This window comes from Haemorhous mexicanus, chromosome 1 (genome assembly GCF_027477595.1).
Source record: "Haemorhous mexicanus isolate bHaeMex1 chromosome 1, bHaeMex1.pri, whole genome shotgun sequence".
Taxonomy (NCBI): Eukaryota; Metazoa; Chordata; class Aves; order Passeriformes; family Fringillidae; genus Haemorhous; species Haemorhous mexicanus.
Window position 1 is genome coordinate 143194603 of NC_082341.1, and position 27058 is coordinate 143221660.

Sequence of the window (27058 nt, forward strand, 5' to 3'; positions counted from 1 at the left end):
CTGAGCAGATACGTGTCCCTGCTACTCCTTCAGTTTACCTATCCCCCCTCTCTGTCTTCCACTCTCAATCCCCTTACTCTCAGAAATTTTAGAGGGGGAAATAAATAAATACAGGTAGTGAAACAGTGAAATCCCATGGCTGGCAAGGTTTTCCTCTCTGAATGGACAAATTCTTAACTCCATGCAGCTCCAGACATTGAAGGATTAGATCCTAACCAGGGAAAACACAGGAAAATGGTAATAAATATCGCATGGTAATCCACAGGAACTTTGGTCCCAATGTGATTTTTCTACAGTCCTGCAAAAAAACAGCATTACAACATCCATAATCTCAGCTCGTATATCAGACCACTCTCTCCATTCTCCTTGCCCTTTCTTCTTTCATGTACTGTATTTTCTAAGAAAATGTACTTTTTCTGCAAAAGTGAAGTCAGTGCAGTCCCATTCCAGACTGAAAGCAGCACAGCAACTCTGTGAAAACTACCACAGACCATCACACTGCACAGATACAGGTGAGGAGTGAAGTGTTTACGGCAGCATTACTCTGGTAGGGACTAATCTGAAATTCCTTCTGACAAAAGAAGTCACAGTTTGCTGGAGAGAAAAAATATATGAATTGTATTCATGTGCAGTAAGAGCACTTCATGTCATAATGGATTTTACAATATCTTAGTTCTCTTTCTATTCAGACATATGTCTTTTTGGCAATAAATTCTGAAGACCCAAGAAGGTAAAACTTGCCTAACCATTAGCCTCCTTCACCCGATTGAAATAAATTCCACAGGTGCTGTTTCTTTCTCCTGCAACTATTTTTTAAGCTCCTTCCCACTGACAACTAGCCACTGTCATGCACCACTATAGATAAAAAAAATTTTTTTAAATGTCAGCTTTTCAGATGCTTAATTTTGTCCTATTCAGGTATAATGTTTTACAGCGTAAAGTTCAGCAGAGCTGCCAGGTCATCTTTCTTAGTAAAGATTTTCACATGCACAAATAAAAATTGAGGAACAACTGAAGGAAAAAAACTCCTAGACAAACGATTTTAAATGTTTCTTAGATAATGCAGTACCACAACAAATCTCCAAGGAAAGTTAAGCTGAGACTGCCATGAACACCAAATAAATCTGCACCACTGGGATATTTAAGGTCCAATAAATCTTACTTTCCAGTGTTTTAAAACTCCAGAAGATAGCTTTGCGGCTCTAGACTCTGTCTGCCTACAAGCTATCAACTAAGACCTGCCATTTGTGAGAAATATTTTCAGAATATACTCATGTTTGTTGAACTACCAAATTATGAAAACTTTTATTTAAAAAAAAAGAACAAACCACAAACACAGATATACATACATAAAAACCAACCAAACAAGTTACTTTCTTCTATTTGTATGAAAATGTTCCTGAAAGTTGGTCAAAAATGTCCATATTTCCAATTCAGATTATTTTTTAACTATCTCTTGTTGCAGTTAAAAATATAAAGCCAACAACTAATTGTAAAAGAATAAAATGCAAAACCATAAAATTCCTCACAGAAGAGCCAAGGGTTAACATTAACCTAAGAAATCACACATTGTGTGATTTATTTGATATTGTTAAAAATACTAACTGCTGGGAAAAAAAAATCAGATGTTATTAAAAAAAACATTTTATGTACTATGCTGCAACTGTCTGCAATTTGGTTATACCAAAAGCACATTTTGTGGATTACGAAAGTCACTGCTTCCCTTGGCCTGACAAAAACACCCTGATGCCATGGCATGCAACCTTGTGAGGGCATTAGAGCCTGCTTCCATAGAGATGTACCTGTCATACCAGACCTTCAGCCCCTGTTTCTACACTGCTGTCCTTCACTGCCATCTCTACAAGTCTTTCAGAGAGAAGTTGGTGAGGACAAGATAAAAGCATACCCGTGAAGCCAGTAAGAGGCAGCAGGGCTCATAAGCAGGTGTACTTCCTAAACCTGCTTTTACTTTTCATTCCCCTTTGGGAAATGAACTGTTTTCCAACCACAATAATCACTTTTAAAGGTGACAGACCAACTGTGGTCCTGCTGAAGGGCAGCTTCAAGCAATGAAATACTCCTTTGACCCATCCTGAGTGGGGCAACAGAAAAGCAAGGTGGCTCTTTACAAAATATTGTTACTGTGTCCTTAGTCCAGTGAACTGCTGTAAAGTACCAAACTCTAGTAAGTGTAACATGAAGTCCAAAAATCACAGTTCCCTCTTAGTAAGCTGCAACAGAGTTAGAGGTTGCCCAATGAGGACTGGATCTTCCTCTAGATGAAGCTACAAGAAGTTTTTTGTCCCTTCCAAGTACAGGAGCAGATCAGAGCCATAATCAGAGAGATTAATCAGTCTTTGGTAGTATCTAAGTTTCTGCCAGGTTGACAAACAAAGCAGGTTAGATTCACTTTTCCAAAAATCATTTGCCAAAAAAAACCCCATCCTAAACATTAAAAAAAAAAAAATCAAGTTATGCTAACTTTTGTTTTTCTGCTGGCAAACCTCATGTCACAAACAACTGAAAGGCAGTGATGCAAAATGGATTCTTGCCTGGATTTGTAAATTTTTCCAGGAGTTGTAATATCCTGCATTTGATGACATCATGAAACTAGCAAGTAAAAGTTGGTTTTCAATTTGTTCTACTTTTCCCTCATTAGTGTCTGTGTCAGAAACAGAATAAGAACCCTCATTAAGTCACATTAAATTCTTTAAACTCATTAAGGGCTCAGAGAAAGAACAATACAAACACTGGTGTTTTTGTAAAAAATTATGCAACACAGATGGACTTCCATGTCCATGTATTTTTAGAATGGATGTATGTGCACAGGGCAGCCGAAGAGAGCAATCTGCATGAGGGAGAAACAGAGCAGCAGAGGCAGAGCATGCCTTACATATGACAGAATGACACCTAGATAGAAATGAATTATGCACGATCACTTCTGACCTGGTATTGATGAGGCACTTCACACTTTGTATCCTGAGTTCTGGCACTGCCTCCTGGAGCTGGAGGCAGTGCCATACTCCACACAACTTTTTTTACCTTACGATTCTTTGGGAACTTTCTATGGGGAAAAGACAACCTTGAGGGCCACACAGCCAGCAGCAATCAAGTGGCAATCAAACTTTTTGTCCACAGACTACTTTGATTGCAGCTGCTGTAGCCTAACATACTATCTGATTGCAGTTGAAGATACATCTACTAGTCATGCATATGGACTTACACGTAAGATACAGGTGTGTGCAGAGTTTCAACAGTCTTGGAGAATATCTCTGGGTGTGCAAAGGGTGGGTATTTGTTAGAAGATTTATTGTAGCTGAATGACTCAGATATATGCTGTTGATAACTTCTGATCTTACCCCCCATAAGACTGGAAATATGAGCTCAATGCCACAAAATTATTTACATTCCTACAGTATGCTCAAACAACTATTACAGGATTAATTTAATCCATTACATTATTTTTTTTCGTGATAGACGTAACATGCAAATAGGAGTTTAGTTCTAAAGAAAACTCCAGACCTGAGGAACGTAAAATGAGACTAATTGGATGGCATAAATTTCAGATGTCTTTAGCAGGCCACAGAAAGAAAACAGTATATACAGTAGATGGGAGACATGAGTTAATGTTTCCTCCTTCCTACCACTGTAACAGCTGAAACAAGAGGTGGGAATTTTACTGAGGGTCCCCATATTTCAGCCTCCAGAGCTGGGTGCCTGGGCAGTATGGGCAGGCAGCCTCTCTGCTCAGCAGCTCTCCTCTCCCATTGCTCCAGCAGAGGCAGATACTGTTTACCTGCAAGGCACATGGTAAGGCTAATCTATTTTCACAAGCTTTTCCCTCAGGTATTTGGGGCAAGGTTTAGTTTATTAATTGTGTGTGTGCATGTGTGTCCATATCTATTCGTGCAGGAGGAAAAGGCTCAGCAATGATCAATGTGTATTGCATTTTTGGTTTGTACTCTGTAACTGCAGCTGGCCAACGTCTGCTGAGTGTATTTAATACACCTAACACTGAGAACTCTAAATAGAAAAGCAAACTATGTTCAAGTTCGGAAAGTGGACTTATCTTTCTTTCATTAACTGAATTCATGAAGCAAAGTTTCACCTGCATAATAAGTTTTTATGTTTCACATCTCACAGCTTGTGCCTGAAGAGTGGTGTGTGAGAAAGTCAAGAAGACTCATACGCTGCAAAGACTGAAACCCTTCACCCCCAAAGAAAATTACTTTATCCTAACTCATTTAACTTTCATTAAACCACATCTGAATATAGGAATTTTAGGCAATACTTAACTTCAGTATCTACTTCAAACGTTTTTAGGTAAGTTGAGATTTTGTTTTTTAAAATAGTCCCTGTAATGTCACTGGGATATCCAAAACCAGTCTGCAATGTATTTGGCTAGGCAGACCATGCCTTTCCCCGCCCCCCCTTTTTAATTAACTACTAGCAAATATCCCCTTGTGCCCTTTTCTTTTTTTTTTTTTTTTTTTTTTTGTGAACCACCAACCTGTATGTTTATTTTTTAAGTTTCAGTATGTACTTCAGACTGCAGACTTTGCAAAGTAGGTCAGGAATACCCCAAAGGATACACATTTGAAAGCTACAGATAGCAGAACACACCATTTACGGCTTTGTATATACACGCACATACACATTCTATATAATATAGGTAGATAGATTCAATGGTTTAAACACACTACATCTATACTGTGTGTTTCAAGAACATTCAGATATTTACACTGTTAGATCACCACTCATTTTAGACCCACTCTAGTGCCAGCTGCCAAAAAAAGGTATACAAATCAAAATATGTTACCTTTGTTCAAACAATACTGCTGTTCATTATATAATAGAAACTGTCATGCTTAATCTTCCAGGAACCAAGAACTGGTACATTCTTGGATCAGAGGTGGCTTGAAATGGTTTGAGGCAAAACTGAAGCACGCCGTTTAAGTAAATCTTGCTGAGAACCATTAAGTGCATTGATGATTTTCAGTATCATCTTTTACGGGTGTTTTTTTCCAGATCTATTAGTAAACTAAAAATGTTGGAATACTTTCAAAATACAGAGAGTATTGCTGAAGTGTAATGGGGGATCTGAAAAGGATGCTTGAGAATAGACACCACGAAGAAGTAAAATGTGCCTATAAAAATTACACATTGACTTTGAAAATACACCACAACCTAATTTTTCCTTAAGTGCTCTCAGAATTGTCCAAGTATCCCAATGTCTCCTGTGGGTAATATGCTACATGCTGTGATTTTCATTTTCCAATAGAGATGAAAAAATTGCTACAAACAGCATTCAAAAATATGTCTGTGGCATGATACAGAGAAATACAGAACAAAATTGTAAAAATGCCTTAAATTCTTCAGAGTTGGATCCTTTTTAAATCATATTTCAACCTGGGAAATTGATAAATTAAAAATATGTGCCCTTCACTTATCAAAGAAAATTTCTTTTACAGCATTACTACTCTAGGACTTCTTCAGATTTTTAAGTATTTTACAATTTCATCTTAAACAACATGGATTATACAGCATTCATCAGGCAGACACAATCTTCCTTACAGACAGACACAGACACACACAACTCTGCAGAGGCCAATCCTGCAGCTTTTACTGAATCCAGAAGACCCCCTGACGACAGTGAGTATTTTTCAAGAATGAGAACTGCAGGATGAGGCCCCAAAAGTGCTTATGAAGATGAGATGTAACTTCAACAGATTGAATGTTAGATTAAATATAAAGATTGAGGCAAGACAAGTCTGGGGTTTAAACCCTAGGGAGGATTGACATTTAAAGTGTTGCCACTGAATTATAGCTCTCCACATTGGGTGGGGTAACCTCCTACTGGGTGGAGTGGCTCCCCTAAAGGAAGGGAAAACTGGCACAAGCCAACTCAGTCTTTGAACAATTTTCCTACTTGCCAACTTATGAAGTCGTCCTGACGTCAACTTCGTCAAGGAAATCTATTGCCCAACTCCATTTTACTGTAGAAAGTTTGCTTATGCTCAAAACCCCAGCAGATGTAGAAAAGAAATTAAGGAAAAGAGACAGAAAGCCCTGAACAAAATAAAGAAATGAGGAAAAAAATGTGTTGACTGGATTTTATGGTTATTTTAAAAAATCCTTTTGTTGGGTTTTCTTGTTTCTAATATCAAGTTAACACAAATAGATACAGATCACTCGAAACTATTACTAAACATATTATAAAATCTCGTTTAGCTTTAAGACACGGGGTGGAGAACACACAGAAAGTGGACACTCTGAAAGATAAGATCTCTTATGTGTTCTGCAATGGCTAGTTAGTATCTTCCTAATCAGCGTCACTAACAGGTGTACAACACACTCATACTAGAAAAATAATATTCATTGAACAGCCATCAAAGTTATGTTTAACATATTATTTCTCTCTGAATCAAAGTAAATTGTTTCTCTGAAAGAAGGAGTCAGGTGCTGGACAAGGCAGAAGGAATGCTGGGGGGAATAAAATTAAAACAAAACAAAGCAAAAAAAAAAAAAAAAAAAAAAGCATAAAGCATCTCAAAGTGCCCATGGGGGGGAAAAAAAGTAAAAATCAGAAAACAGTTTAAGTTACCGTAACCTGAAATGCACCAGCCATCACAAAGAGCAATTGGAGAAATCCAGCAGAGCTCAGCAGGAAAGATTTTTAATAACAGATTGAAAAACAAGAATAAAAATAACTGCATCAACAGGGCCTTTCTTCCTCAGGCCACAAGCCCGTTTTTACTTGATATTTAAAAAAAATGCAGTTTGGCCACTAAAACCAATCCAGAACATTATTAAAAGTTAAAAGCTACCAATTACTTCTGTCTGTTCTTTTAAAGCAAAGTTTGGCATTACGTCAGTTGGTTTAAAGAAAACAAGAAAGAGAGAGAGAAAGAAGGAGAGAAAGTTTCCTGCTTGTATAAATTAAACCACCAGGGAAGGTGTCTAGCCACTTGTAAAGCATTTATTACAGGTTTTTAAAGGGCTAGTAACATTTTAAAAATTAAATATTTTAAAATAAATGTAAAGGAAAAGAGAAAAGATGATCTGAGCGTGGAAAGAAAGCAGACTTATGAGAAATTAGACATGCATCAAATGAAGCTAAGAAAGTAAAAATAACTATTAGGACTAAACTTTGCAATTCAAAATAATTCCATTTTCAAGGCAGAAAGTCTTATTGTAGCTGCTGTACTCACACACATCCCTTACGAGACGGAAAAGTTCCACCGAACTTTATGGGATGGAACCAAGTGGGTTCTGCAGAAACGTCCAACGGAAGCGCCACCCGTGGCAGCGATGCAATTTTATGAAGCATTTTCTTTCAATAGCTTTTCTAAATCCACATACAGAGATCCCCAGCAGGAACAAGATTACTTAGTTCATGCCGCAGGACCATACTAAAAACCACTGATAGAATGATTGGCAATTTCTGTTAAATTTTAGATGTATTTTTCACTGGTGGTATTATTATAAAATTTTAAAGAACCACTTTAAAGGTACTAGAAAATAAGAATCTGATAGCACAGAACATGAATAAAACATAATGGCTATAAGTTTCTTACGCACAGCTGTGCCAGTTCACCTAAATCATAGTCTTCTAAACCCCGTGATGCCAAATCAGAGGCTCCTCTGACTCCAGACGACACGTCAAGTGGAATGGTGTTCGGTTGTGCAACGCTTTTGGTGTGTGACAAAATGTCCACTGGGGATTTAAATCGAGACTAGGGGAGCTATCCTCCCATTGCTCCGTGTTTCATTTGAGCCTTGGTCTGCATGACAAGAAGTCAGAGTAATATGCCAGCACTTTCCTCCCCTCCCTGTGCTCCTCTGCCCCAGCAGTGTTTCTTGCGTTCTGGGCACATGTACAACTGGCGTAGGAGCTGCATTCTGGAAGGCCCTTTATTGATTAGGTGCAAAATAACATCAAGGAGTGAATAATAAGCATAATCTGAAAAATGTAGTTGCATGTCTTGCCCTTGTAAACATTTACTATTTAATGGTGTAATTGTACTTTAATCCTTCACATCATCTAATATAACTCTTTGTGCTTTTCTTTTAATTAGCAACACACAATCCAAAAAAAGCAAAGCCCAGAAAGTTTGTACGTACCATAAAAACTGAAGCACAAATAGTTTTAAAATTATCAAATATTCTCTCTTTGGATGCAGGCTTATCTTTTAAAGTCAAAAGAGAACTTCATTGGCACAGGGCAGGAAAAAGAACTCCATAATTCATGACAATACCAAGAAAAAAAGTTCTTCTCCAGAAGGACTGGAAAGGGCACCTTTATTTATCTTCTGGACAGACAAAAATAATAGAACCTAGACCAGATATGCTGTAATTAATGTATCCAAAGGTCAACAGGCAATGGTATTTATACAATAAATGGGTGCAGACTACGCTGGTTATAGTATTAATCACCAGTATTTGAAAATAGCATTGTTTTCTTACTAGGTAAGGACTTGAGAAAGTTTCAGAAACAAAAAAGAAACCCTTTTATTTTTTTTTCTCATACCTGCCTGCTATTCTTTTTAACCAATTGTTTCTTAACTCACAAGGTATAATATTTGGGACAAATATATCCAAGTTTACAGTTGCCCAGGACTGCCAAAAACAGACCCAGACTACCTCACTAGTTGTGTTGAGGAAACTAAATTAAGTAAGGGCAAACACCAACTGGAAAGCTGTCAGTTTACTGAATGAATGGCTTCATTTTACACACCAGTTAGAATACCTTAATCAGAATATATTTATGTTCAAGGCCAATACTTTCACTACCAGGTGGCAGTTTTTTCTACTTGAAACTGCATTAAAAACGTAATTCATTTCCACTACACTTTCACCTAACAAAAAGGGTTGTCAGATTCCCAGCCTATCATGTTCAAAAATATTTAACCATAAACTTTCTCACAATGTTATATTTGGTGTTACCCACAAACCTTTATTAAAGCGATACTGCCAGTGTGGCTTCAGTTAAGATCTGAGAATGTTTCTATTAAGATTATTACATTAAAATATTGTCAAGAGTTTGTAAGAAACATAAATATTCATACACATACAGCCCCCCCAGCCTTAGAAGGAAAGTTCCACATAAAAAGAAAAATTTAAATACGTACCAAAAGTTGCCTGGTTGTAATTACATTTTGGGTTTTTTCCTAAATGTCTCTGCTAATTTTTTAACTCTTTAACACTGTAATGTAAAATAGTTTTATTTCAAAGCAACTGGCTGATAAAGTGCTAAAAGAGGTAATTCGCATGAACAGAAAGTAATTAGTCATTGTTTGCACAATGCTTTGAAAATACAAAACCCAATGTGTCAACTAGCATTAAAATATAATATGATTGGAATACACAGATTTGACAAGAAACAATTGCATGTCACAGACACTCCAGTCCACAGACAAGAATTAATACTTTGCTGTTATAAATGCAGCATCATGATATGTGGATAAGAGCGTTCTTTACACTCAGCCAGACCATGCATGATAATAGTGTGCACCATGAAAGTTTACTACAAATGCTAGAGAAGACATTATAGAAAATAACCCTGCTAGAGATTCATCAAATGTTACTGAATTTACTCTCGCTGATAAAAATGTAAGTCAACCCATAAAGCTACCATATAAATTATACTAAAAATGCATTAAAAACATGAAAGGATAACCTGGCTGCATCGCGTTTGATGCCCAAAGAAGTCTCAGATCTGTGAAGGTGTCATTTACATTCTTCTCCTTTATTAACAGTGCTATGAAATTAAAAAAAAAAAAAAAGCCATACTCTCACAGGCAAAGACTGCTCAGTGTTTTTTGGAGTCTGTTTTAGAGGATCACAGGCAATACATGTAAACTTAAAAGCTGATGCAACTTTGCCCTTTACTTACTTTGTTGTGACTATGTATATGCAAAGTTTAAAACAGAGAAAGTTATTATATGCAACCAAAAAAAAAAAAAAAGAGGCGATAATCAGACAGAACAGCGTGGATTAGGAACTGACTGACTGTTTTCTCATGTCTAATCTCCCTTGATTTTAAAAAGGTGAAGCAGACTTCTGTTGTCACAGTCTGAGGATAAACTTGTATGCAGGCACTGATGCACTACTGAACTTGAGAATCACTGATTCTTTGTGGCAAACCTCAGGCAGGTATACATTATTCAAGAGGAAAAAAGAAAAATACTTTTTTTTCCCCTTTACAGAGAAAGGTTCCACTTGTTTGGTTTGACCATATTATTAACAGACTTTCATTCAGTGGTTAAAATAGAAAGAAAAAAATCTTTCAAAGTGTTGATATCATTTCCAGACAGTCTTGTCAGCATCACAACTTACAGGAAATAGTTGATGTTCTCACACAAACCGTGTGTTTACTCATAGACCCAGAGTACTTAAAAAAAAAAAAATAACAACCTTCACTCTTTTGGAGGTTTTTTTTTTTTAAATGTCACTCTGGTGGAATATCTGAGCGAGCTGTCTAACCTAACACACAGATTGTGAACATGAGGCAAACACAGACTGCAGTTCAGAAGACTACTGTAACTTTTATTCTCATTTTGTCCACGTCAGGAACTGGCTCTTACCACTACTTTCCTTTGCTGCCCCTTGCATTTTTAACTCTGGCAGTCTTCTCTAAATGCTCAACTTTTACTAAAACCAACAGGAAAGTAACATGATGCCACCAACATCCATAGGATTCAGTCGCGCATAGTTGAAGACAGCCCGAATGACAAAAAAGTTTGACGGTTCCTTGAGAGACTTTACTGAACTCAATTAAATATAACCTGAGACGCATTAAATTATTGTCTCTTTCCATCAACATTCAAAATGGGCTGCGTAGTGTAAGAGCAGTGAAGGCAGCACAGGCTGCACAGCAGCTCACATTTTCTTTACTAGGCAATCCTTTTCCCCTCGGAAGGGACTTGTCGCCTTGATTCCCCAAGGGGTGACCCGGCTCCTGCTCTGCCAGGCAAGGTGCTCGCACTGGCGGAGAAGAAGTGATGGAGGGGAGACGTCGCTCCAGCTTATCGCTTAGTTAGCTTAGCTCAGTCAGGGCACTGGAGAAGTTTGCCATTTGCAGATAGAAAACACAACCGGTCGTGGAAAAAAAAAGATAAAGGAGACTAGCGGGCCCCAGTTGAACCCGCGTAGGAGTGCCGGGGTGTCTGAGCGCCGTGATTTGCAGCAGGGAGGCAGATAAACAAAGCCCCCGAAATGTCAAGCCCCCTCGGGGAGCCTCTCGTGTCCCAGGGTAGCGCGCAGCGGCGGCAATGCCCGGGCCAGACCCTGCGCTGCCCCGGACCCACGATCGCCCACCCCGGCCCGGCCGCGGAGCGCCCACCGCAGCGCAGCCCCTCCAGCCTCGGCCTCGCCTCCATTCATTCCTCCCTTCGGAAAGCCACACGCGGGTGGCTGCAGCGGGGGCAGCCCCCGCCGCAGCCCCCGGGCCGGGGGGCGGGGAGGTGAGACGCTCCACGAAGTTGTGGCAAGGAGGGAGAGCGGGGCGCGGGGACGCAGCGCTGGCAGTGGGGCTTCGCCTTTAAGAGGGAAAAGTTTTACGTCTCTCTGTCTCTGATTAAAAAAAAAAAAAAAAAAAAAAAAAAAAAGCCTAAACAAAAAAAAAAAAAAAAATCACCACCACCACTATGTCGCCTGCTACCCCGGTGCGACCGAGAGGGATCCCAAGCCCTTCTCCCGGAGCAGCACCGCTCCGCACTCGGCCTCTCCCGATGTGTCCCAGGGAAAGGAGAGGAAAAATAGGAAGGGAAAAAAAATTAAAAGGGGAAAAAATAAGGAAAAAAAAAAAAGAAAAAAGTTTTTCCCAAACTTACTACTCTTCATGATGGTGTCTCTGTGCCCCGTTTGTCATGATCCCCATTAAAACTTCCAGCAGCGGCAGGAGCGGCAGAACTGTGCGACTGCAGCCCATCGGATGCGAACCCTCTGTGCTCGTCTTCTACTTCCACCCCCCGCGTCTCCCTTCCCCTCCCCCCGAGCGCCCCGGTGCCGGGGAACCGGCGGCCGCGGAGATAAGGCGCGGAGCGGCGCGGAGGGGAGGGCAGAGCAGAGCCGCACCAGCCCGCGGCCGCCGCCGCTCCCCTCCCCGCCTCCGCGCCGGGGGGCTGCTCCCCCCTGCCCGCCGCCGCCGCTGAACTTGACCCTCCCGACTCCAGCGGGGCTACCGCCGTTTTGAAGTCGCCAATTTCCAGCCATCACACATGGCTTTGACCCTCCGGCGGGGGGAATGGGGGGCGCGGGGAGCGGGGGGGGGGGATGCACCGAGAGAAGCCTGTGAAATCCGAGCAGCCCCCGTTGCCTGGGATTATGCCCACCCACCCGCCGTTTTTGTTGTTGTTGTTGTTTTTATTTTGGGGGGGGATATTTTGGGAGGAGGGGGTGCACCTCCGCTGCCCCCCCCGGGCACACGCCACGCCGCCGCGGGCGCCGCGCCCCCGCCCCGCGCGCGCCCCCCCCCGCGCCCGCCGCCGCCGCGCCGCCCCCGCCCGGCCCGCCGGCCGCGGCGCCCTCCCCGCCGCCCCCGCCCGCGCCCCCCCGCGCTTACCTGTTGATTAACCGGCAGCAACAGCCCCGGCAGCCTGGAAGATGGTGGAGCCGTGGCGCGAGCCATGAACCGTCTCCTGCTGCCGGCGGAGTTGGACGCGGATTATGTGGCGGTGGCCGGGGAGTGGGGGGGGGCGGGGGGCCGCGGCGCCGCTGCCTCCCCCCTCGGCCCCGCTCGGCGGGGAGGGGGCGACGGGCCCGCCGGCGGGCGGTGCGGTGCGGCGCGGGGGCGGGGGCGCGGCGGGCCGGGGGGCGAGGGCCGGGGCACGGCGCGGCGGCCCCGCCGGCAGCGAGGCGGCGGCCTGGGAGCGCGGGGCGGCCGGCGCGTTATCGGGACTGTTATCGCTTGTCAGGACCTCCGTCTCCCCGCATTACGTCAGTTTCAAGACACCAACACTATTAATATCAAAGGAGCCTTCGCGGAGGAAAGCGCCACCCCAGACGGAGCGCCCTTAAAGAGACAGTGCAGGCGGCCCCGCCGCGCGGCCCGCGCCGCCCCCCGCCGCCGCCTCCGCCCGCCGCCGGGCCACGGCCACGGGCAGCGCGGGCCGGGCCCGCCGAGCCGGGCGAGCGGAGGGGCCGCGTCTCCCCGCGGCCGCGGGGACTTGCGCTGAGTTGGAGCAGGGATAGCCGCAGGCCACAGGCGCGCCCCCAGCGCGGCCCGCGGGAGGCGGCTGTGCCCGCGGCTGTCACCGGGACCCGCGGCTGCCCTGCGGGACTGGAAACGGTGGCGGTGGGGATAAAAGGCGCGACCCACGCGCGGCGGTAGCTGCCGCCCTCGGGAGACCCCAGCCCTGCTCGGGATCTCCCGCAGATTCAGTGTCACCTCTCTGCCCCGTGCCCCCCCGTTTGTGTGCGGATGCTGAGGCGGGTGGGCAGACAGTTCCCAGGCTGAGCGATGAACAGTCCCGTTACCGCCCGCGCTTTGATACCGGTCGCAGGTCAGCCTCGAGCTGATCCGAGAAAAACCTCACAACTTTTCCTCCTTGTGCAGAACTTTTTCAATCCGAAATACTCCTATATCCCCCATACTACGAACTGCCAGAAGTCTGCATGTCAATGTAAAAACTGTCTCCAAGGAGAACCAGTACATAAAAGGTTCCTATGAAAGGGTTTTAAAATCCCAAATATAGTAGGCGTTAAAAACTATGTAAACATTTGTTGGGCATTTGGACACAATTTTTCTGCAGTTAGGTGACTTTATATGGCGTGCTTTTCCTCCCATGCAAGTTGTTTTAAGCTGATTTCACACTGAAATAGATGTATTCTGCTTGTTTGCAACTACTAACAATATTCAAGGAAGAAGCTGGAAAAGAGCTAAATTATTACAGTTAGAGAGTTCAAGCTGCTTTCCCCCAAATATTTGAAATTACATAACTTTTTCCTTACAATTTTACTCTCAAATACCAGTGAAGTGTAAAGCTTAAAACCTTCAGAGATACATAGTGACACAAATGAAACCCTACTGTAAAACGTATGGCATTCTCAGCCCTCGCTCCAAACTTAAATATTCTTCATACATGTTTAATATAATCCACTGTCAGATTTGTAAAGTAATTGCTTGTGTAAATCACCCAGGAACACATTTCTCCCTAAAGTTCTTTTGTAGGATTGTCTGAGAAAGCACTTTATGAATAGAAAAGCAGTAATTCACATAGAAGAGGTGAACTTGTCCTGTTGAAAATGGAAGTTTGCATGATTAGGCAGACACAGTAGAATCCCCGACACAGGGAAAGGGGAACTCACTGATTACATGTGGTATTTCCTCTATACCCATCCACAGAAAATTAGTTCAGAGCAGCAGAGACATACGTTGAATGGGAAGGAAAGTAATCCCAAAATTTAAAGATTGTTACAAAGTATGCCTCGATACTTTAGTACCTCATACTTGGTAGCACCTCACTCATTTGTGCACAGACAACCTTTCCTGATTTCATAAATTTACTTTTTCACAAGCTGCAAATACCATGGCTGAACCACAGTCGAAGAACAAGCCCCTTCCACAAACTTTAGTGAATACGGAACTCTGAAAAGCAAGTATTTTTGTCGCATCAATCCAAACATGTTTTTCTCAACAGTTTTAATTTTTTTATTTTTTACTGAGCATGTTGGCCCCAAATGACTGTTCACTTGGCATATGTCTTGCATAGAAAGGGTTAAAATAGGCAGGTTACTTGGCTAAGCATCTTACAAGCAGGGCTTGAGTGGAAAATATTTAAAGAGTTATTTCCCTATACTTCTCTGCTTTAGTGAGACTTATTAATGTCTTTTTGTTTTAAACCAGGAAATTATGCCCCCCGCACCTTAAATCCCAGCCAGTTTTTATGTGTGGCTGTAGCTTTCCCAAATTTTATTCACATTATGACAGACAAACTGTGAAGATCGATTACAGCAAAAACACGGATTTCAATGTGTGTAATGTGTGATAACAAACTTTCACCTGTAGAGCAGTATTATAGAGATGTGTTTTTAAAGGACATAAGCATCTCTGTGCATGCACTTTCAAAATGAAACCGCAAAGCCATTCATAAACAAAGACGAAAAGGACACAACATGTCTTCATAGTTTCAAGTAGACAACTCTAATGAAATACTCTATCTCTCAGAAAAAGTTTGTTACTGTATCTTTATTAGAAATGCTTTCATGATACATTCTGCATTTCAAGTTAAAATAAAGCAGATCAAGAAGATGTCAATATGAATCTGTTTATATTCACCACAAAGAACTGTAGAGAATTTAACAAAGGCAAAAAATATTTTTATAGACTTTTTCAGGCAAATTATTTATTTATGAAATAATTTACAAAGAAAATTTTTACCTTATGGCTTAGATACATTGCATATGCTTATGATTGACACAATATGTTCAGGCTCAAAGGCCCATATAGACTTGCTTCCCCTTTTTTTTTTTTTCCTTTTTTTTTTTTTTTTTAAATTTTATTCCTAGCAGGAATATTTCAAAAAAGCCAACTAATTCATGAAGTCATACAATAATTGTTTGACAGTTGTTTCCAATATAGGAAAATAAGTTATGTATATTGTTTTCATTCAAATATTTGTTGATTTGTTGTTAGAATGCTTTGACATTGACATGCCACAAATTGCATTAGGAGAAAGATTGTAGATTTATTTTCATTTATTATCTTCTGCTGTCAAACTTTTCCAAAACCACTTAAAAGAAGTTTTATTTCACTTTGTTCAAAACTTGTAGTCTGCATGAAAGTAGGTTGTTTTTGAAATAACAAGTTCAGCTTTCTCTAATAGATAAGAGCTGAGGAAATGAAAGAAAAGCAGCAAAGCGAAGGAAAAGCAGCAAAGCGAGAAGATGCAGAAAGTGCTGCTTTCACTGAGAGGCATGAACAAAGTAACTTCTAAATAATCCTCTGAGTTTTTTTACAGTCAGGCACATTCTCCATTGAGGGAGAATACAGAGGCCAGTCACAGTTGCTTCTTGAAGGAAAACAGCATAACAGTCATTGTTTATCAAGATGACATAACATGCCATTTTTGCCTTTATTGTTTAATGCAGTTTCTCTTGTAGTTTACTCAGCGTAGATACAAAGAGGGATTAACAGTAAAGCATAAGCATACTTGTTTTACAATTTCAGCCTTTTAGTGCATAACTTACTGAAAGTACTAGGGCCTATAATCACAATGATTTTACCTGATGGAACATGCATTTCAGAAATATAATCCAACTGTTTACCCTAACACGTCATAAATTGCAATTCCTTACAAAAACCTCAGAGATTGACATCTGTTGCTCTTAAATGCCTGCTGCTTTAGCACACATCATCAAGAAAGTATTTCTGTATTATTCTCCCTCTGGTTGGTAGTATATTACTTGAATGCTAAAGACAGTTCTCTTATACTGTCTCCAGTAATGAACATTTTGAGAAGCACTTAGTTATGTGTCTGAGGCACTCCAGTACGAGATTCTTGGGATCATAGACACAGCAACTTGCAGAATTTCTGCAGACCCACTTCTTTTCTTTGCACAACTTTTGTCACATGAAATCGTCGGGAAACTTTTGTTCCCTGTCTTACACCCTGCACAGAGTCAAGTTTCTAAACTTCATATTGTGTGCCAAAGGCGAAAAACTACCACTGATTTTCAAAGAAATGGGACTGGGGACCCTAATGATGTGGTTGAAACGTCTCTGAAAAGAGATTATGTGTTGTGATAGACAGGGCAGCACTGAGAACAGCCAATGAAACAGCATGCAACTGAAGAGCTAATACCATGGCATCATCCCAGATTCAACAGATGTTTTCTAGGGGGATTGGATATCTGGAAATGGGAAATGGAACCTTTCTTTTCTATGTCACTGGTTTTAACACAGGCCAGTAGCAATGGAAAGTCAATAATAAGCGATGCTTGTTTGGTAGCTTTCTCCACTGCGGGGTAGAAAAATGCCCCCCTGCCAGCAGTGCACCATGGCTGGCTGGTACTTCCCTGCAGCCCGGTGGCACTGCTGCCAAAAGGGCCTTGCACAGCAGTGCCCAGAAACCCTTTTCCCTGGGAGCAGTCTCCCAGGGAGGGATGGGGAACACCGACCGGGCACAGACTGCTCCTGCTAATGGTGTGTCTGCAGAGAGTTAAATAACTCTGGCAGCCGCAAAAGATAATTTATCACTTTACACTATCATAAAATCTACTAGAAAATTAAAAATGCTATAACACCAGACTCCCTAAAATCATTTACATGCAGGAATCCACATAATTGTATAGATTTTGATCTTAAAAATGCTATGTAAAAGGCATTCATCCAAAGCTCAGAAAAGCCTCACATGCACATGCACATAGATATGAAGTAATACATAATGAGTGTCTCCCAACAAATATCAATAAAAGAAGTGGCAGCATTTCTTCCCACTCTCAACTGCAAGATCAGCAAATCAAAACAACCTGAGCCCCCTGTCTTGTCATCACCTGCTGCCAGATAGAGCCACTACCTTTCCCTCCCTCAATTCCATATTCATCCTCCCTCCAGCATTTCCAGCATTTCTGGGAAGGTTAATCTGTATTGGTTAAAAGTGTGATGAAGTAAAAAAAAAAAAGCTATAAGTGAGTTTACACTTATAGCCTGAGTTTAGTTTTTATATTAGATCCTACGTGCAAGTATTTTTCAATCTTACTCCTAAGGTTTGTTGCTATATAATTGCAGTGTTTTGAACATAATAATGTTAAAACTCTCTACAGTGTCTCCTAATATAAAGCAACAGTTCTGTACAATTGAAGTGTTGGCTCAAAAGGAATTTTCTTTCACTTGATTTCTTGTAAATACTTTTTTCTTTTCCATTTGTGACTTCTAACCATGTTCAAATCCTTATTTTAATGTGACAAACTACAAACAGCATGCTTTTATTGCAAAAAAAAAAGATTTATTCACATTGCTACTGATGCAAGGTCTCAGATTTAGTTTAGGGAAAGAAAATATCTTGCAAATATGTATATTTCACTTTGTAAAAAAGTGCACTTTCCATTCCATTATGAACCTCAAATGCATAACCACAATATATGGCCCAGGAGGTGAAGTAATAGCACTTGGAAGTCTCAGACACACAGTGCATTGGTAAAATTACCAAGATGGTGTCACTATTTTCCAATTACAAATGGAGGGAAAGTCACTCAAGGTAAACATGGCAATGTAACTGGTGGTCTTTAGTGGTCTCTCTCTGTTTCCTATGAAACGTCTAAGCACACACAAGAACACACAAATAGCTACATTCCACCAGACTAATTTATCTAACTTTCAGAGTGCTCAGTCCTTTGTGTAAGGAAGGGCCTGACCTTAATCTGGCCCTACCCTCTGTATCATGAGCCAGTCCATCTTGCGAAGATCTGATTAACCACTGCATTCTAGGGGATTTTTATAGCAAAAAGGAAGAAAGATCAGCACGTTCCCAGAATCACAGAATGTCTGAGGCTGGAAGGGACCTCTGGAGGTCATCAGGTCTGATCCCCCTGATCAGGAAGGGCCAGCTACAGCCAGTTGCCCAGGGTCCAATTCCTCCTTTTGGAGATTTCATTATTCTCCCATAGACTGCATGACTGCTCTAACTTGTTCCTGGTCTGGGACAACTCAAAGGAGCTTTCTGATCTGGGTGAGAAGCGCACCCTGACCCGCTTTCTGTCTGACCTCTGCATAAGAATTAATATCCATCCACAACTCCTTTAATGGTTAGTCTTTGGAAACAGGTAACCTAACAAGAATGCCACCTTGATTAACACTAAGGCTTGTTGACACCAAGATTAATATATACCACATCCTCTAGTTGTGAAATGGTAGTGCCAGGGCCTTTGTCAAAAAACATGAAAAAACAGTAGGCATCTTTTAAACTTATTCAGGTGTTTGCTTCATTTTCCCCAGTGGTTATCAGTCTTGAAAGGGTTTTCCTGTGGAAAGTCATTCCTTTAGGGAAGAGAACAACCCACACAGGCAGCAGCAGCCTCAACTCACTTGGTTCAGCTCTCTCGCATAGAAACCTCATTTCTGTTCATACCTCTCACTCTTCAGGAGCTGGATCATGTGCCTGTATGCAAGGTTTTACCAAGCACAGCGTGAATCAGGCAAAAATAATGCTGATGGATCAGCATTCATTTACACTTGGGATCTTGATGTGGTGAAGTGCAGATCATGACCCAGAAAACACGTGTGTCCTTGTGTACTTCAATACCTGGACAAACTGATCCCACAGAGGGCAAAAAAGTAGTCTTTACAACTTCAATTTTTTTTTTCTCCTTCCTGACTCCACTGTTTTTAGTTCCTTTCATTGCTCACATAAAACAGACAGTTACCCTATGACATACTAAAATATTTATGTGCTAAAACTTCCTTTTTAACAATGCCAGAGATACCCTTAATAAGCTGGTGAAAAACTTGGGTAGTTTGTGCAATTTTCCTGCATATGTTATTTTTTTTCCAGTCAGTGTATGCATCAATGGAACAAAAACCTAAGCCAAAACAAAAAAACATCTTAAACCAAGTAACTCATCTCTGGCCAATCCCTTCCCTCTTAGTTCTTTAGCATTGCAAAACACACTGATATTATTGACATTAACATACTATTTGAAATAAGGATCATTAGCTATTTTTAAATAAAGGAAATAAAGCTATGCACTACATTATGACTAATATATGAAAGAGTCACTCACACAGTAACTTGTAAATAGAGTATTTGTGATTAATAGCTTTATATTTGTGGGAAAAGGCATCCTTTTGAAAAACTGATGGATACGATACAGGCGGAAGTTAATCTGCACTATTTAAGAACTAGAGCGGTAAAAACAAATACAGTGAATTTGAAAGTTATATCTAAGAAAGAGCTATGTGACCTTCATGAGCCCTTACTCACAGAAGCCAGAATGGCACATAGGAAGCATCCCTGGAGGTGATTGTACTGGTCTGGTGCCCTGTTTTTCCTTGCCAGGAGATAGAGACAGCCCAGCTAGCAATCCAGAGATACAGTGTGTAAGCTGCACACTGTGACATGAATTCAGATTAGTAAATCTATTGCACTGAAAAATTAACTCTTTTTTGAGGAATGCAGGTGATATAATACACAGAGTGAATCCAGACCAGCAGTGGGGTGTGCATTCTCAAGAATAGACACAGAGAAGAGAGAGTGACACTTTGGAAAGTCTAGAAAAAACACTGATTTGGGAATTTTGCACATCACCATTTGATTTGACTTCCACATGCTTTTCTGAGGGTGTGAATCAAAAGAAAGGACCCAAATATGAAAACAGAAGTACTGGCTTAAAACGAGCTGTGAAGTACAGCTTTTATGGAGATGTGTGTACCTAGGCTGCTAATTATGACAAGCAGCCCAGTGAGGCTGTCAGGCAGAGAAAAGTAAACAAAAGGAGTATCAGAGAAAGGAGCACCTCTCCCACAGCAGACTTCATGTGTTATTGAGATTCTTGAAGAGAAAAAGAACCCCTATAAGGACAAAGTCTTTTTTTCCTTCCCTTCTTAGAGCCATTCTTGTAGATATGCAAGTGTTAGAAGAAAAAAAAGGCTACTTGGTAAGGGCTCATGCATAGCAAATTTGTTTTCCCCCTTCCCCATCAACTGTAATTACAACCATTCAGACAAAGCTGGTTTTCCCAGTAGGACTGGCTGAAAACGCACTTCATTTACATGGCCTAATTGGGCTTTTTTGGCCAAGGTTGTTCTATGCACTGACACTAGGACTCAGTACTTAACATTGAAAAGTTCATTTTTGTGGTTTGAAGTTAAGGATTTCATTACTTTGAAGTTAGAAAATCCAGAATGAAGGTGTCTCCTTTAACACTAGTGCTTCAGTGGTGTGTACATGCATAAGAATAATATCAGTAATTATATTGGCCTCAAACAGCAAAGAGTCTGCAAATTAAACAGACAGTCATTTTACTTCCTTCTTTCCTTATGAAAAAAATAATTGAGATGTATATACTATTGCATGAAATATTGGTTATATGGTCTTGTGGCCTTCAGAAATCTGTACAGTGAACAGCTGATTTATGAAGATCTGCTACAGAAACAGTTTAGGAAAAATCACCTTCTTCTATATTCTACTATTTGCATTAAGTAAGACTTGGTTATTTTTATTGTTTATTATTTTGTTTGTAACTATCTTGTCTCACTCAGCAAGACACACAGTTCATGAACATGTATCTTACAACCTTTTCTAAGCCAAGTGCACAAGGTTTAGTTTCAGGGCCTTCCATATTGTACACGTCCTCTACAATCAAAAAAGGTTTTGCACAGTCATCAGTGCAAACTCAAGCCATGTCTAGAAAGAAAATTAACATAAATATTTCACCAGGCTTTGGTGTAGACAAGATTCCAGCAGCTGAACCTGTTTTTCCACATATTTAATTGCCACAGTAATTAGAACATAAGGGTTCAAATCCACAAATACATTTGGGTGCCTAATTCTCATTAATTTCAATTGAGTGGTAGCACTTACATCTCTTTATGGATATAGAAGACACAGAAACCTCAAGAATCTTATCTGTTCTAAAATGCCCAGACAAATACTGCTATCAGCTTCTTCAGAGCAGGAGGAGTTTTATTTTAATTTCTGATGAAGGTACTTCTTAAGCGCAGAAAATTTCATGATAACAGTGGAGGCTGTACTTGTATCTCACCTCCTTTCTACCTATCCAGCCATTTTGAACCACAGAAGTTCTCAGATCGTGGGATGCTTTAAGAAACTCAAAAAATAAGGATTTTTCTCTGTTGACAGCTGGAAAATGAATCTGGCAGTTTATGCTCTTTTGTGATCTGATAAAACTCATGAAGCTAGTGGGATGAGCTTTCTACCCATACTTAATCCCCAGATGCAAAGAGAAACTGTGATCACACCTCCAGATGTGAGCCCCTAAGAAAGAAGTTTTTGGACCTGCATGTAACATCCAGTCTGGGATGGTGCACAAAGTCTGGACCCACTGTGCTGCACTGTTCTACTCCTCCCAAGTCACATATCCATATCCCTTTGCTCATGCTGTGCCAAAATTCCTGCAACTGCACTGTGAGCCATAAAAGGGAACTGACCCAGTAGAAAATTACCTTGTCTCTTTAATTAATTTCCAGTTGAAAAATACAGTATCTGGGACAGGGAAAAAGTTCCTTCTTCTTAGGGACTTTACCAGGAAACCACAGCTGACCTTTGGAGGCCTGTCTCCAGAGCCACCTGTGTGGGCGACAGGGAGAGTGATGACTCCCATTAGCTGCCATTGGAAGGAGTTTCTCTCTTTTCACCCCTAACTACTGAAGCCCAGCCTCTCAGTTTAAGCAACTGGGTTTGTTACTTGTGAGATATGAATACACACCCAGAGTTACATGATCAATCACAATCTCCCCATCTTTCTTTTTTAACCTTCAGTCTGAGCTTTGCCTACATATGTCTCGTAACCATAATGATACTTGCTAAATAAATCTTAGAAATAGGGAAAGTGTATCTCCAAAAACTAGAGCTTAAAGCCAGAAGAAAGCATTACAAGCTTTGTTTTGTCTTTCTGCATAATTCTGGCCACAGAACACTCAGTACTGGCTGTGCCAGGCTATAACTAGTGTGTGAAGATAGTATATCTTTCTGAAGATGTCTGTCTTGATTTAAACACTTCCAATGTTGAAGGATTCACTGCACTGCTAGGTAAGTTGTTCCAGTGTTTAAATACCATCACTCTTTAAAATGTCCCTGACCTGATTTAGTATAACTTCAGCTTCCAGTTCTACTTTGTTGTGTTTTATTTTATTTCGCTTTATTCAGTTTAGTTTATTGACCTATATTATTCAAATGAGACCCTCTCCTCCATGTATGGACTTAGAGGCTATAGTTTCTTTTTCTCCCTTAAAGCAAGCAAATGAAGTTTCCTTCATGCCTTATCCTGGATAATTTCAGTATATTTTTCTATGTCTTTCATCATTCATTTAAATACTTTTTGAAGTACAGATACTACACCTGGTCAAAGGTTTGACTTACTCTGTTCACTTTCAAACTTTAGTGCTTTTCTTACTTCATGTCTACTCTTAGTCCAAATACTTATTTCATTAGTATTTGAGATTCACATATAAGTAATATAAACACAAAATATCTGTCTAAACAAGACCCCAGAGACTTTTTTTTTATTTCAGTTTATTTGTCAATACATGATGCTTCAAAATAATTTTTCATTATTTGTAGAAAACTGTTTTCTGCTTTAGGATTTTTTCTTTCTTTCTTTGAAAAAGTATTTGAAAATTACTAAAATAAGCACCACATACTGCATTTTCAGTCTTCTCATGGCAAGAGCCACACTATTATAATTTACTAGAGGCCCTAAAAATAAAATATTTATTTTTGAATGGTAAGAAAGAATCAGTCATTAGTTGTAGTTTCTGTCACAAGCCTGGGCAGCAATATCACTAAATAGTACAGAGTCACTTTTTTTTTACACTGACTATTATTACTTGGGCTTTAATGAGAAAATTCTGCCTGTTGAGAGATGAAGTTATAATCTTTCAAATGAAACCAAGCTAATAACTATTCCCCTGACAAGACAAATCTGCAGGCACTAACTAAGTTAGTGGCTATTATGCTTCACACTTAATCTTGAATATGATAGATAGGGAGTGGAACTAAGGGCAATATTGAACAGCAGAAGAAACTATTCCTCTAATGTGATAACTAACTTGTGACAGCGCCTTTAACATCTTTCTCTGCATTCAAAACAAAGCAAGTTGAAGTAATGTAGTTCTTTTGAAAGTGCCAAATGTAAGATTTGCACAGCTTTTGTCACCATGAGAACTTCTAAGCCAGACACCTGCATCAAGCAGGTTTCCAGGGGGAACCCAAGTAAGGAAGAAGGAAGTCAGCCAGTGCATCGCCATGCTGCAGCAAGAGCAGGTCTGCAGCAGCTTGGGGCACTCACAGCAGTGATCCCTGTTTGGTGGAGACAGCACCTATTCCTGTCACACAGGGATAGGAGGTGCTTCACAGACAGAGCATCTATTTGTGCCCCAGTGTCAGCAGATTGCCATCTTGTTTTGTGCTGGTGGTCAGTGTTTGTGGATCACCACTCTGCTAGAGGTCCAACACAGCTGTCCAAGCTGCCAGGAGGACAGCGACTCAGCCCTTCCCACTGCTTATAGACCAGCTCCTTTCAACATCTGATTTCCAACAGAAATGTGCCACAGCATGAAACTTCTGCTGTGGGTGGCACAAAACCCACAAGCATGTCTCTGTGCCACCAGGTTTCATCCCTACAGCAGCTGTAAGCCAGTCAGTCTCAGACCTGTGCTCAGCAAGGGCTTGTATGGTGCTGACTGAATGCATGTTTTTAGTTCTTGGTGGTTTTCTAAAGAGTATAGAAGTTAATTTTGTTCCAATTTGAAAGCAGATCAAAGACACTCAGTATCTCCATTTCTCTTGAGGAAGAGGTTCCTGGAATGGCTGACCATTGAGGAGGTACACTGCCATGGAGCACAGCAGCCAAAAAGGTGTTTGTGGACACAGACGTGAATGGAGACCAGATCACAAAGGACAACATGGAAAACAACAGACACAGATGCCTGATCATTGAAAAGGGTGACATGCTGGCACAGTGGCACCTTCACTGGCACATTCCTTTCCATCCTTTTGTGCTTTTATTTGTTTGTCTGGGCAAATGTCTTAAGAAACTTTAAAAAAAAAAGAGTTGCTTGAATGTCAAATATAAATTGTGACTTATTTTAAACAATGTGTGTGTTTTAACCAGCTCTTTGACATTAAAAAGCATATTTTGTCTCACAACCTGCTTAAAGCAAAACAAAAAGCTAAGCTACAGCTCCTTACAAACAATGAAAGTAATAAATACAGTAAATTACTGTTTTATGTGAGACAATATACTAATGTTAACTGAAGAAAAGGAGTTAGAAAACAAACTCCCTCTGGGAACAATTCTCACACCCCTGTTTTAGAAGGAAGCAGAGTTTACTCATAAATAATTTAATGCATTTACTCCTGCTAGACTGGACTGACAGGTCTTCCATATACTGAAGCTTTGCTTCTCTGATAATTGCAAACTTTTTGAACTGAGAAAGTTGTCAACTACAAAGGTCCGTACGGTCACTGTAGGACTATCTAGGAACGTAAAGATGTGCTCTATAAGACAGTATTACTGAATTTAGCCATCATGCCAATCACCATTTAATAATAATATTCCTTCAGACCTACTTCTGTTTATGAGCATGTAAATAATCTCTTCTTCAGGGTAATACAACAATCCCTTAGCAACTTTAACAGTTGCCTACATGAACAAGCAGTAGAAAGGAAAAGACACATTATTACTTGGGCTTGTTTAATGCAGTACAGCCACTAGAATAAAAAAGACAACAAGGCAGCTGAGTCTGTAAGCACAGCATGATGTGTGCTTGCAGACTCAGCTGTACAGCAGTACAAAAGAACAAGAACCAAAAAAGAGCTTCATGAAGTGTGTCCCCTGTTACCTGCTTCAGAAAGCAACCTCACAAAATACTGGACTTTGTTATTAGATTGGTTAACACTTCCTCTTCGTTTCTAATTTTAATGTCATGTTTTTACCTACTTTCTTCACAGTGCTGCTACATCTTCTCTTAATTCACAGAAACAGATTCAGAGTTCATCAAACCTATTTTCCACACTAAGAGTACAGAGCTGGTGTAATTAGTGGCTTCATCTAACTCTCATACCTTTGACTTAATCTTTCTTTATTAATCACTCAAATGCATCTTCATATGCATACTATGAACCATCTATCCCAAACTTCAACTTTATGTGGCCTTTCTTTTCACAGATGACTCTCAGGCATCACAGCTGCCTGCAGATTTCTTAAGACTCAAGTGGAAGAGAGCTCAGAAGCTGGTCACTTGACTCAGAGACTAACAGTAAGAATTTTGGCACTGATTTTTCCCAAAGATTATTATTCACAGTTGCTTATTCCCTGAATGGTCAGGGCCAATCTTGGATACCATAGGCATAGATCAGTCAGCACTTCAGAGCCTGCTCTAATCTAATTTGTGGTTCTGCAAGACTGCTATTTAGACTGGTCACTAAGTAGCTGCAAGCCTTGCTCCAGTCTCGGGAGGCAAGACCATTAGGAGTGTTGTGAAAGAGCTGAGTAACCATAGCATGAGGGGAGGCCACCATGCCCGACACAGCTCCAGCACTAATCCTTCCTGTGGAGCTCCCCAAACCACTCCCACCAGTGCAGGAGTTACCACTCTTCTTTTGCTACTCACTGCAACCCGAGGAGCTGGAGGAAGATCTGATGCTGCTATTGCTGGTCTAGCCCTCCCACAAATTCCAGCAGGGAAAGACAGTGAAAATTATCTGGGAATGAGCTGAATCAGCTTCTTTTGTGTCGGTGCCCTGGCCGCACCCGCTGTGTGGCCAGTTCCACCCAGCACTCATCAGCTTCTGAGTAGGAATTGGTGAAGGCTTGTGTGTTTCTGGACTTCCCCCCACGCTGAGAGAATGATAACCTGGGTCTGGGAGTAAAAGGACTAAATTTAGGTCTCTGCCTTGGGTTTTTCATAAGCAAAAATTGGATCTCACCATCTTCATGGGATCCTGGAATGAGTTTGTAAAGGCCTTCACAAGAGATAGAGTTGTGATGTGTGGATTCTTTTTTTCAGGATTTACAGGAAACTGACCAGTGGTGTTGGTGCGGGAGGGCCCAGACTTGCAAAAATCCTTGGTCAGTAGTCATGTGCTACATTCCTCTGAAGACAGGGAGAAAAGCACAAACCTCAACACCATCATCTCAGGATCTGCCTCTGCAAAGAACAGCAGCAGCCCAGCAGCTGGCAGCCCACACCTTTCACATGTATAAATGAGCAATGTTTGAACATGCTCCTGAGCCACGTTACAGCCACGACCCCAAAGCATCTGGGGCACACACACACTTGAGTACAATCACAGTGTTTTCAAACAGATTTAAGTATGAAGAGCAAAAGGTCGATAAATTCCTTCTGGACACTCATCTCAAGCATGTGATGCCAGCT

At 41.0% G+C, this 27058-nt stretch overlaps 1 protein-coding gene across 6 annotated transcripts in view; it reads right to left on the reverse strand.

Moving 5' to 3' along the window:
* Positions 1–12715, reverse strand: part of TRPS1 (transcriptional repressor GATA binding 1) — a 213888-nt gene extending 201173 nt beyond the window's left edge. For 2 of the 6 annotated variants that reach the window (XM_059865598.1, XM_059865535.1), the window contains exon 1: positions 12566–12715. Coding sequence is in view for 1 of the 6 variants with exons in the window: in XM_059865588.1 (XP_059721571.1) it covers positions 11835–11844 (10 nt within the window). In the remaining 5 variants the exon portion in view is untranslated. Of the gene's footprint in view, positions 1–11834; positions 12043–12565 lie in introns of those variants that run through there. The other 4 variants (XM_059865542.1, XM_059865570.1, XM_059865590.1 and 1 more) reach the window with 3 other exon arrangements.
* Between the last annotated feature and the right edge of the window lie 14343 nt (positions 12716–27058).